The sequence below is a fragment of the Protopterus annectens genome, chromosome 2.part0, assembly GCF_019279795.1.
Source record: "Protopterus annectens isolate FY-2018-M chromosome 2.part0, PAN1.0, whole genome shotgun sequence".
In the NCBI taxonomy this organism is placed as follows: domain Eukaryota; kingdom Metazoa; phylum Chordata; order Ceratodontiformes; family Protopteridae; genus Protopterus; species Protopterus annectens.
Window position 1 is genome coordinate 1,007,093,516 of NC_056728.1, and position 12,146 is coordinate 1,007,105,661.

The 12,146-nt window shown below is 44.1% G+C and overlaps 1 protein-coding gene across 13 annotated transcripts in view; it reads left to right on the top strand.

Moving 5' to 3' along the window:
- The window catches only part of LOC122793337 (PDZ and LIM domain protein 5-like), a 2,364,325-nt gene that overhangs the window by 1,349,525 nt on the left and 1,002,654 nt on the right, over window positions 1-12,146 (top strand). For 12 of the 13 annotated variants that reach the window (XM_044061256.1, XM_044061255.1, XM_044061265.1 and 9 more), the window contains one exon: window positions 6,456-6,461. The exons of the other annotated variant lie outside the window; for it this stretch is intronic. In XM_044061256.1, the coding sequence (XP_043917191.1) occupies window positions 6,456-6,461 (6 nt within the window). The remainder of the gene's footprint in view (window positions 1-6,455; window positions 6,462-12,146) is intronic. 13 annotated transcript variants of the gene reach the window in all.

The window sequence follows — 12,146 nt, forward strand, 5'->3', positions numbered from 1 at the left end:
GTGGGAGGTAGATTCAGCAGCTACAGCCCATTTTGTATTCTCCTAGGTGGTTTGAATAGTGCTGTAGTACTGAACCTTGGCTATTACAGGTTACAATAGGACAGTACTTCTGGTGAACATTGACCAAACCTGCAGAGTCATGCTAATGGATACAATGCACCATTGCTCAATGTTACAGTACATGATGTTCATCGTGGTTGCAGTCATTGCAATTGGGTTATCCTGCTGGCAGGCTACCTGCAGTTGGCCTGAATTCCAAAGTCTAGGTCCAGTGTCGGTTGCTGTCGCCTCCTCCTTGACGTCAGTGCGCCGGGGGTATAAAAGATGCAGCCGACGCCATTTTCTTCAGTCTTTCTTGCCGCGCGGTGCACGAAGCAAAAGCAGTTCGCAAGTGCTGGTCGGCCGACTCCTGAGATTTTCAAATTCGAATTTCAGATCCGAAGTCTTCATTAAAGCTAAGTACCCCATTGGGGAAATTTTTTTCTTGCTCCAGACTGATATCAGAAAAAGTTAATAACTGTATTTCTTGTGGAAAGCAAATACCTCATAAGGATTTTCATTCTTACTGTATTCCTTGCCTAGGCCCTGATCACGACGTTGCTAGTTGTCGGTTTTGTGATAGATTCAACCAACGCACTATTAAGCGCCGGTACGATTTTGCATTTCATTACTTTGGCAGAAGATTTAGTTATATAATGCCGTCGGAACAGCCGACTACCAGAGTTTATAAAAAGCGCAAAGAAAAAGAAAAGGATAGGCATCCGAGGTCCAAAACCGACGACGAGGCTTCCGCTAGGCCTGTCGCCGCTTCGCCGGTTCTCAGTGAGGTGCTTTCGCAGCCCCTGACGCCCGCTACCTCAGAGCTCCAGGCCGCTTCTGACTCCCACGTGGAGCCGACTAGGCCACTAGAAACTCAAGGTATTGGACACTCAGAAACTATTCCCTCAGATGGATCTGGAGCCGCTGAGCAGGCATCGGCTTCTGAGGGTGTTTTCAGACCTACACAGTTATATGTGAAACCAACTTCAGCTTCAAAGGCAAAGACTAAAGCACCTCTAAAGACAAAGAAACAAGTACAGCATTCTCCTGGACAGGCCTCCATGCCTAAAAAACAGATGCTTAAAATGGCCGAAGACCTAATTACTTTGATAAGGGGTTCTTATCCCCCTCCTGATAAGAGGCCTAGGCAAGACATAGAATATGAATCTTCAGATCAGGTTTCCATTTCGTCTGATTCCTCTTCTGAACAGGAATATTCTCTTCCTCCCTATGAGGATTCTGATGCTGAAGAATCTATCCCTTCAGCCTCTCCTCCTGAGGATTATTCTTTTGGGGAGACCCTACATATTATGAGGGAGCATTTCCACTGGGAGAGCCAAGATTACTCAGAATCCAAGAAAAGGCTCAGAGACTTGCTATTCCTCCTGTTTTAGACATTGTAGATGATGTATTTTCAGAGTCCGGCCTGTTTCCTAACTCTTTACCACCAGCTCCTGTTAAGCCAGACAGATACTACAGGGTTCTTGATTCACATACATTTCTTTATAAAAACCCTGCTGCTGACCCAGAAACTATCTCTCAGGGTCCCAAAGGGGTCAAGGCTTCCACTGCAAAAAACCCTATCCCCTCTGATAGGGATTCAGCGGCCCTGGACAGATGGGGGAAAAAGATTTATACTTCTGCTACCTTGGCTGTAAGAGCTTTAAATTGTCAGTTTCATATGCTTAAATATCAGCAATATCTTATGTCACTGCTTAAACAGAAAATGTTGACAAATTCAGAATATGCAGAAAACAAAGAAATGCAGGATTTATTGCATGCAGCTGAACAAGTGGCAAAGCACACTTTGCAATGTGGTTTTAATTCTCTAGAGGCCTCCTGCAGGGCCGCTGTTATGGGTTCTGTCATTAGGAGGCATGCTTGGTTAAAAGAACAGAATCTGCCTGATCATGTTAAAGCAAAACTATTAGATGCTCCATTACAGCATGATACCTTGTTTGGTGTTAAAGCAGAAGAGGTGTTGAAGAAAATGGAGGACAAAGCTAAATCTATGCAAACAGTCAAGGATTTCTTACAGGTACAGCCTCCCAGATTTAGCAGGAACTGGCCTACAAAGAATTGGTCCTTTCCAGTGTCAAACAAGCCACAGAGGCAGATACAGATGCCCCAGAGGCAAGATCACAGCCCCAAGGCTCATACAGGCCTAAGCAATGGGGTGCTTCTACCTCCAAAAGTGGAGAGGAAAAATCACAACCATACAGGAAACAGCCTCAATGACTTTCTCCTGCCAGCACCCAGCACTTATCTTCTGGCAGCTCCTTTGGGGGGAAAACTAGCACTTTTTTCACAAAATTGGCACATGATCACCCAGGACAAATGGGTCTTAGATATCATATCACAAGGCTACAGATTCCAATTTCACACCCTGCCAAGGGCAAACGGTATGCCAGACCTGCCACGCAATCAGTGGGCAGAGGCACGAAAACAAGTTTCATCCCTCATGGACATGAGGGCCATTCAGCAAGTACCACAGCAAGAGCAGGGACTAGGGTTTTACTCAAGACTATTCTTGGTGCCCAGAAAGGACAAAGCCTGGAGACCAATACTAGACCTGTCTATCCTAAACACATTTCTGGATATTCCAAAATTCAAAATGTTAACTCTGCAGCAGCTTCTGCCCATGCTGGGCAAGAAGGCTTGGCTTGTGAGTTTAGACCTAAAAGAGGCATACCTGCATGTCCCAGTCTGGCACCAGTAATTGCATTTTGCAGACAAAGAGGAATACAAATATATCCTTACTTGGACGACTGCCTTATTCAAGCAGAGAACAAGGACATTCTACTACAGCATCTGGCGTTTGTAAAAAGATTACTAACAGGTCTAGGGTACACAGTAAACGAAAAGAAATCAAAACTCGTACCCTCTCAAGAGATAATATTCCTGGGTGCAAGCTTAAATACAACTGCCCAGATGGCTTATCTCACGCCAGACAAACAAAGACAACTGACCACTTATTTCAAAATGTTGGCAACAAAGACCCAGTTATCTGCAAGAAAACGTCTGCAGGCATTGGGCTTCATGGCATCCTGCATTCTGCTAATTCCATATGCAAGACTGCATATGAGGAAACTTCAATGGTATCTAAAAAGTGTTTGGACTCAACATTGCCACAGCCTGGAAACAATAATTACCCTCATTCCCTGCCTGCAACAGGAGTTTCGATGGTGGGCAAAGGCCTGTCACCACAACACGGGGCAGCCATTCACCTTACCCACAGCCAGGCAGACATTAGCAGATACATCAGATTATGCCTGGGGGGCCCATATGGCAGGAAGATGTATTCAGGGCACATGGCCCGCAAGTCAAATGTATCTACATATCAATCAAAAGGGGATGCTAGCTGTTCAAAATGCCCTGACAGCCTTCAAGGATCTACTTCATCCAGGACAACTACTGATAAAGACTGACAATACTACAGTCATGTGGTACATAAACAAGCAGGGAGGCACACATTCCTACCCCCTCTGCAGACTAGCCATGAACTTGTGGAACACAGCATCGACTTACCAAGTACATCTGCAAGCACAATTCCTGCCAGGAAAGATAAATACTCTGGCAGACGAACTGAGCAGAGACCTAATGGATCCCCATGAGTGGAAATTGGATCCACAAGTCTTCAGCATGATAACAAGGAACTGGGGATGCCCGGGCATAGACCTGTTTGCCTCCCCTCACAACTGCCAACTACAGAGATTCTGCACAAGGACTTATCACAAGCAAGCATGGAAAGTGGATGCTCTATCTTTTAGCTGGAAAAACCTAACAGTATATGCCTTTCCTTCTCTGCCTCTCTTCCCCAAGGTACTCCTAAAGGTCAGACAAGAGAAACCAAAAAGGATACTAATTGCCCTAGACTGGCCCTGCCAGCACTGGTACCCAATCCTAAAGAGCTTGTCTCAATGCCCAGCTTGGACATTACCTCAAACTCCTCACTTATTGACCCAACAAGACAGTCAGATACTGCACAGCCAACTCAGGACCCTAAATCTGGCAGCATGGTGGATAATGTAGCCATTCAAAACACACCTCTCTCTAAAGCGGTGATGGATGTTATTTTGGAGGCCAGGAGGCCTAGCACCAGAAAATCTTCTGCAGAAAAATGGAAGAGATTCTGTGCTTGGAACAGGCACAAGGAGTTGACACGATTGTTCCAAATATTCCTCAGATTTGGCAATACTTAACTGAGATACTGAATAAAGGCCTTTCCTTTTCATCAATTAAAATTCATGCCTCTGCCATTTCAGCTCATTACAATACAGAACCACCTATTTTTTCTCATCCATTACTAAGGCAGTACCTCAGAGGGGCCAAAAACATAAGACCTCCAAGGAGAGCACCAGTACCTCCACGGGACCTCAACTATGTCTTGGAAAATCTCACACTGCCTCCGTTGGAGCCAGCCTCTGCAGCTGATATAAAATTCTTATCCTGGAAAACAGCTCTGCTCCTAGCAGTAACCTCTGCTAGACAAGTCTCAGAGTTACAGGCACTCATGGCTGTGGAACCTTTTATCATTTTCCATCCTGACAGGGTTTCTCTGAGGACAAACCCTACATTTATGCCTAAGGTAGTGTCCAGTGTGGCCCTTAACCAAACAATTCATTTGCCTACCTTTTATCCAAACCCACAGAATAAGGGTGAAAGACTTCTGCATTCTTTGGACATTCACAGGCAGCTACGCTTCTACTTGGACAGAACCAAAGCTTTCAGAAAGACTGAGCAACTTCTAGTGGCATATGCTGTAGGATCACAAGGAAAGCATATCTCAAAGCAGACTATTTCAAAGTGGATAGGCCACTGCATTTGTTTCTGCTATTCACAGCATGGCAAATCAGTGCCTAAGGGAATTAGGCCACATTCAACAAGAGCAGCAGCCACTTCAGCAGCCACCCTCAGAGGAGTACCAACCAAAGACATCTTAGAGGCTGCAACTTGGAGTTCACTGCACACTTTTAGAAAGCACTATCACTTACATCTCTACTCTAAATCCGGGGCAGGCTTTGCCACTGCAGTTCTGCAGGGCCTCATAGCCTCTCCTAATCCAATTTAGCACCAGCCTCCCAACCTTAGCTTTGGGATTCAACCCAATTGTAATGGACTGCAACAGTGAAACACGATGAACATACTACAGTTGTGTACCTTCCATAAATGTAGATGTTTGAGTGTATTCACAGTTGTAGTCCAGGTTACCCACCCACCATCCCACTTTCCTTTGCTGGGTCTTATTTGTACTTCTCTTTTCTATACAACCTCTGTGGTGTATTTAATTGTAAATGAAGGAAAAGTTGTTTTTGTGTATGCATGCTTATTGGCATAATTTAGCCTACTATTTTAGGGGCACCTGACATCTGGGGCAAGATAAACTGAAGAAAATGGCGTCGGCTGCATCTTTTATACCCCCGGCACACTGACGTCGGGGAGGAGGCGACAGCAACTAACGCCGGACCTAGACTTTGGAATTCAGGCCGACTGCGGGTAGCCTGCCAGCAGGATAACCCAGTTGTCATGACTGCAACAGTGAATACACTCGAACATCTACATTTATGGTAGGTACACAACTGTACTTTCAGCTGAAGGGTGATTGGGAAGCTTTGGGAATTGGTAATTCTTGCACTACAGTTAGGTAACTGATCTTGACTCTTCGTTCCCAGCTAGAAACTCATGTCTTTTGTACCCATAAGGCTATTGTTCATTTAGACAGAAGGGATTTCCATGCAAAAAGTAATACTAGGACTAGTAAACTAGGAGGTAGAGAAGGGAATGTGGGTTAGTGGTAGTGAGTAAGGGAAGAGGAAGACATTAATTGGGGTGGACTTGGACATTAGTGTGATTGGCCAGAAAAAACATTTTTCACTTAATGTTTTGTTTCTTCTAAAGATAAATGTTGTAAAGAATGTTTTTATTCAATTATTCAGTGCATCTTGGATAGATCCTTAGGTTCAGTGGGATTTTAAAAATGAAGTAAATCCATAATATTTATGTATCTTATATTTATTACTGAAATCTGGTGTAATTGTTAAGTGAGCCTCATCTAACTGCATTTAATTGTTAAAAATGTTAACGAATGTTTTATGTTAGTAAGTGGTGATACATTTGTAAAGCTGCTTTAAGTTAATCTTTTTACCCAGTATAGAGTTCATTAAAATATAGAATTTTTTTTCTGTAGAGAAAAAAATACTGATGCCACTTTTTGTTGACATGCACTGTCCTTTTTTCAGGATGCATTAAGAGTACCTAAGTACAAAATGAGTATTTTCTAATATTGCACTATAACCATGTTCTGTATTTTCTTTTCTTTTTTCTCTTTCATTTGCTTTACTGAACTCTGCTGACACATCCTACCATTTTCTTTATTACAAACGTTTCAATGGCCTGTATATCCTTTGTGGTTGTAGACCTCCGTGAGTACCTTATGTTTTTTCTGGCAAAATGTTTTGATTGCCATTACTGTTTTTTATATATACCTATTTTTATTATTCTGATGTATGGCTTTATAGTCCTGCTTTATTACTGGTTTCTTAATGATTTTGGTTTTGTAAAATAACAGTTGTAGTAGCGCGTACTACTTGCAGTGCAGATGACTGAAGTTTTAGATTTAATGCTGTCTGAATTTTAAGAGAAATGAACTGTAGATGTTCATCGTGTTACACTACTGCAATCATTACACTTGAGTTATCCTGCCATCAGGCGGTCCCACAGTCGGCCAGAGTTCCAAAGTCTTGGTCAGGCGTCGGTTGCTGTCGCCTTCTCCCTGACGTCAGTGCGACAGGGGTATATATAAGATGCAGCTGATGCCATTTTCTTCAGTCTTTCTTGCCGCGCGGTGCCCGATGCAAAAGCAGTTCACAAGTGCCGGCCGGCCGTCTCCTGAGATTTTCATTCCAAATCCAGAACCGAAGTCTTCTACTAAGCTAAGTACCCCGTTGGGGAAACATTTTCTTGCCTCAGACCGATGTCAGTAAAAGTTAACTGTATTTCTTGTGGGAAGCAAATACCTCATAAGGATTTCCATTCCTATTGTATCCCATGCCTAGGCCCTGACCACAACGTTACTGGTTGTCGGTTTTCTGCTAGGTTTAACAAGCGCACTATTAAACATTGGTTTGATTTTGCCCGACATTATTTTTGTAGAAAATTCAATTATACCATGCCGTCGGAACTTCCGACGACCGGAATACAGAAAAAAATGCAAAGACAAGGATAGACATCCGAAGCCCAAAACTGATGACGAAGCCTCTTCTACGCCAGTCACTGGTTCTCCGATTTTCAGCAAGGCGCCTTCGCAGCCCCTGACGACCGCTTCTGTAGAACCACAAGCCGCCTCTGACTCCCATGTGGAGATGGCTGGGCCTTCAGACGCACAAGCTCTTCAGCCTACCGAGACTAACCTTTCAGAGGGATCTGGAGTAGCTGAGCAACCCACAGCTACAGAGGGTGTCTTCAGACCTACTCAGTTGAGCATTAAACCCTCAGCTAAGTCTAAACCTCCTTTAAAGTCAAAGAAACAAATGCAGCATTCTCCAGGACAGGCCTCCATGCCTAAGAAACAAATGCTCAAAATGGCTGAAGACCTAATTACTCTGATCAGGGGGTCCCATCCCCCTCCTGATAAAAGGCCTAGACAGGATGCAGACTATGACTCATCCGACCAGGTGTCCATCTCTTCTGATTCATCCTCAGACCTAGGATACTCTTTACCCCCTTATGAGGATTCTTATGCTGAGGAATCAATTCCATCAGCCTCACCGCCTGAGGACTACTTCTTTGGGGAAACCCTACATACCATGAGGGAGCATTTCCACTGGGAAGGCCAGGATTACTCAGAATCCAAGAAAAGGCTCAGATACTTCCTTTTATTACCTCAACACAGACCCCTTGCTATTCTGCCAGTGTTAGATACTGTGGATGATGTGTACACTGAATCCAGCTTAAATCCTGAATCCTTACCTCCAGCCCCTGTTAAACCTGACAGATACTACAGAGTCCCTGACTCTCACAAATTTCTGTATAAGAGCCCTGTAGCTGACCCTGAAACTATTTCTCAGGGACCCACAGGAGTTAAGGCCTCATCAGCCAAGAATCCAGTTCCCTCTGACAGAGATTCCAGAGCATTAGACAGATGGAGAAATAAAGTATATACGTCTGCAACTTTAGCAATGAGAGCCTTAAATTGCCAGTTTCACATGCTAAAATATCAGCAATTTTTACTGTCTCAGTTAAAACAAAAAATGCTTCCAGAATCAGATCCTCCTAATTTTAAAGAAATGCAGGATTTATTGCATGCAGCTGAACAAGTGGGAAAGCATACTTTGCAATGTGGTTTTGATTCTCTAGAGGCCTCCTGCAGAGCAGCAGTTACAGGCTTTGTCATTAGAAGACATGCTTGGTTAAAAGAACATACGTTACCAGATCATGTTAAAGCAAAATTATTGGATGCACCTTTGCAGCAGGATGTGTTATTTGGAGTTAAGGCAGAAGAGGTACTAAAGAAAATGGAGGATAAGGCAAAATCTATGCAAACAGTGAAGGATTTCTTACAGGTTCAGCCTCCTAGATTTAGCAGAAACTGGCCAACTAAGAATTGGTCCTTTCCAATTACAGACAGACCTCAAAGGGGAAGATACAGATGTCCAAGAGGTAGAGGTCAAACACAAGGTCCTTACAGGCCTTGACAATGGGTTGCATCAAGCCAGAAAGAAGGGGAAGACAGGCCATAACCATATAAAAAGCAGCTCCAATGACTTCCCACTTTAGCTGCCAAACAAATCCTTCTTGGCAGCCCCCTTGGGAGGAAAACTGGCACTCTTCTACCACAATTGGCAAATGATCACCAAAGACAAATGGGTTCTCAACATTGTATTTCAAGGTTACAGGTTCCACTTTCACACTCTGCCAAGGTTAAAAGGAATGCCAAATCTGCCACCAAATCAATGGGCAGAGGCTCAAAAACAAATTACAGCACTCATGGATATGAGAGCTATTGAAAAGGTACCATCACAGGAGCAAGGACAAGGATTTTACTCAAGACTCTTTCTGGTACCCAGAAAGGACAAAGCCTGGAGGCCCATTCTGGATCTTTCATCTCTAAACACTTACCTGGATGTTCAGAAATTCAGAATGTTGACATTACAGCAGCTTCTTCCCATGCTGGGCAAGAAAGCTTGGCTCATGACTTTGGACCTCAAAGAGGCATACCTGCATGTCCCTATCAGACAAAACTGCAGAAGATACCTCAGATTCATAGCTGGTTCAATGCACTACCAATTCTCTGCACTGCCCTTTGGCTTATCTACTGCGCCCAGGGTCTTCACAAAGTGCCTGGCACCAGTAATTGCATTTTGCATACAGAAAGAAATTCAAATTTATCCGTACCTGGACATCTGCCTGATTCAAGCAGAGAGCAAAGACATTCTTCTAAAGCATCTGGCGTTTGTAAAAAAGTTAAGTTGACTGGGGTACACAGTAAATGAAAAGAAATCAAAACTAGTGCCCTCACAAGAGATTATGTTCCTGGGTGCCAGCTTGAACACAACGGCCCAGATGGCTTATCTCATGCCAGACAAACAAGGACATCTGACTCAATACTTTCAATTGATGGCAACAAAGACCCAGCTCCCTGCAAGAAAAATTCTGCAGGCCTTGTGTTACATGGCTTCCTGCATACTACTAATTCCATATGCCAGACTGCATATGAGGAAACTACAGTGGTACCTAAAGAATGTATAGTCTCAACACTGTCAAAGTCTGGAAACAGTTATACCACTAATCCCTTGCCTTCAACAGGAGTTTCAATGGTGGGTTCAAGCTTGTCACCTCAACAAGGGACAGCCTTTTACACAACCCCCAGCCAGGCAAACACTGACAACAGATGCATCGGATTATGCCTGTGGAGCACACATGGCAGGCAAAAGTATTCAGGACACGTGGACCGCAGAACAAAGGCATCTTCACATCAATCAAAAAGAGATGCTAGCTGTACAAAATGCGCATATAGCTTTCAAGGACCTGCTACTACTAAAGACAGACAACACCACAGTTATGTGGTACATAAACAAGCAAGGGGGCACTCACTCCTACCCCCTATGCAGACAAGCTATGACCTTATGGAACACAGCTATAAACCTTCAAGTTCATCTGCAAGTGCAATTCCTGCCAGGAGAGAAAAACACACTGGCAGACGACTTAAGCAGAAACATCATGGATCCCCACGAATGGGAGTTGAATCCACAAATATTCAGAATAATAACACAGAAATGGTGGAGCCCGGACATAGATCTGTTTGCATCCCCAATAAACTGCCAGCTACAAAATTCTGCACAAGGAGTTACCATCCACAAGCATGGAAAGTGGATGCCCTCTCATTCAGCTGGGAGAACCTACAAGTATACGCTTTCCCACCACTACCTCTCCTGCCAAAGGTACTCATAAAAGCCAGGCAGGAAGAGCCAAAGATGATCCTGATTGCACCAGACTGGCCATGCCAGCACTGGTACCCAATCTTAAGGAGCTTAGCACAAGAACCACCCTGGATTTTGCCTCAAATCCCACATCTGCTGACTCAGCACAACAAACAAGTACTACACAGCCAGCTAAAGACCTTAAATCTAGCTGCATGGAAGATTCCTTAGTCAAGCAAGCAGTGCCTCTCTCCAAAGCTGTTATGGATGTCATTCTGGAGGTCAGAAGGCCTAGTACCAGGAAAGCCTATTTGGATAAATGGAAGAGATTCTGTGCCTGGAACCAAGCTCACAGCCTTGACCCACTTGTCCCAAACATTCCTCAGATACTACAATACTTAACTGAGGTGCTGGACAAAGGACTCTCCTTCTCATCCATCAAGATCCACGCCTCTGCCATCTCTGCTCATTACAACACGGATCCACCATTTTTTTCTAATCCTCTGTTAAAACAGTACCTCAGAGGGGCTGAAAACATAAGACCGCCCCGTAGAGCACCTACTCCAACTTGGGACCTCAACTTTTTTTTGGAGAAGCTAACTTTACCTCCTTTTGAGCCAGCCAACACAGCAGAATTAAAATATATCTCTTGGAAAACTACTCTGCTCCTGGCAATAACATCAGCACAAAGAGTTTCAGAATTACAGGCACTAATGGCAGTGGAACCTTTCCTCATTTTCCACCAGGACAGGGTGTCTTTACGTACTATAACCCTACTTTTATGCCAAAGGTGGTATCCAGTGTGGCTCTAAACCAAACTATTCACCTGCCAACTTTTTATCCTAAACCACAGAATAAAGGGGAGAGAACACTGCACTCTTTGGACATTCACAGGCAGTTACGCTTCTACTTCGACAAAACCAAAGCTTTCAGAAAATCTGAGCAATTATTGGTAGTATATGCTGCAGGAGCATAGGGAAAAGTCATTTCAAAACAGACTATTTCAAAATGGATAGGACATTGTATACGTTTCTGCTACATATACCGTGGAAAACCTGTACCTAGCAGCATTAGATCTCACTCCACCAGGGCAACAGCCACTTCAACTGCCTACCTTAGGGGAGTACCTACCAAGGGTATTTTGGAAGTAGCAACTTGGAGTTCTGTGCACACCTTCACCAAGCATTACCATCTGCCTCTATACTCTAAATCCAGAGCTGGCCTCACCACTGCAGTGCTGCAGGGCCTTATAGCCACCCCCAATGCCTTATAGTACCAGGCACCCTTCCTCAGTTTTGGGATTTCACCTAAGTGTAATGACTGCAGCAGTGTAACACGATGAACATAGTACAGTTTTGTACCTACCATAAATGTAGATGTTCAAGTGTAGACACTGCTGCAGTCCAGGTTACCCTCCCTCCTTCCCCTCTTACTGGCTGGTACGTACCTATGTCTTCTACCCTTACTACCTACGGGGAGTATTTGCTGGTAGCTGTAAGTTGTTTATTGCTTTTCTTATGTATGTTTTATTAGCAATTGGAATTGCGTACATATTTAGAGGCACCTGACATCTGGGGCAAGAAAAAAACTGAATAAAATGGCGTCAGCTGCATCTTGTATACCCCTGTTGCACTGACGTCAGGGAGGAGGCGACAGCAACCGATGCCGGACCAAGACTTTGGAACTCTG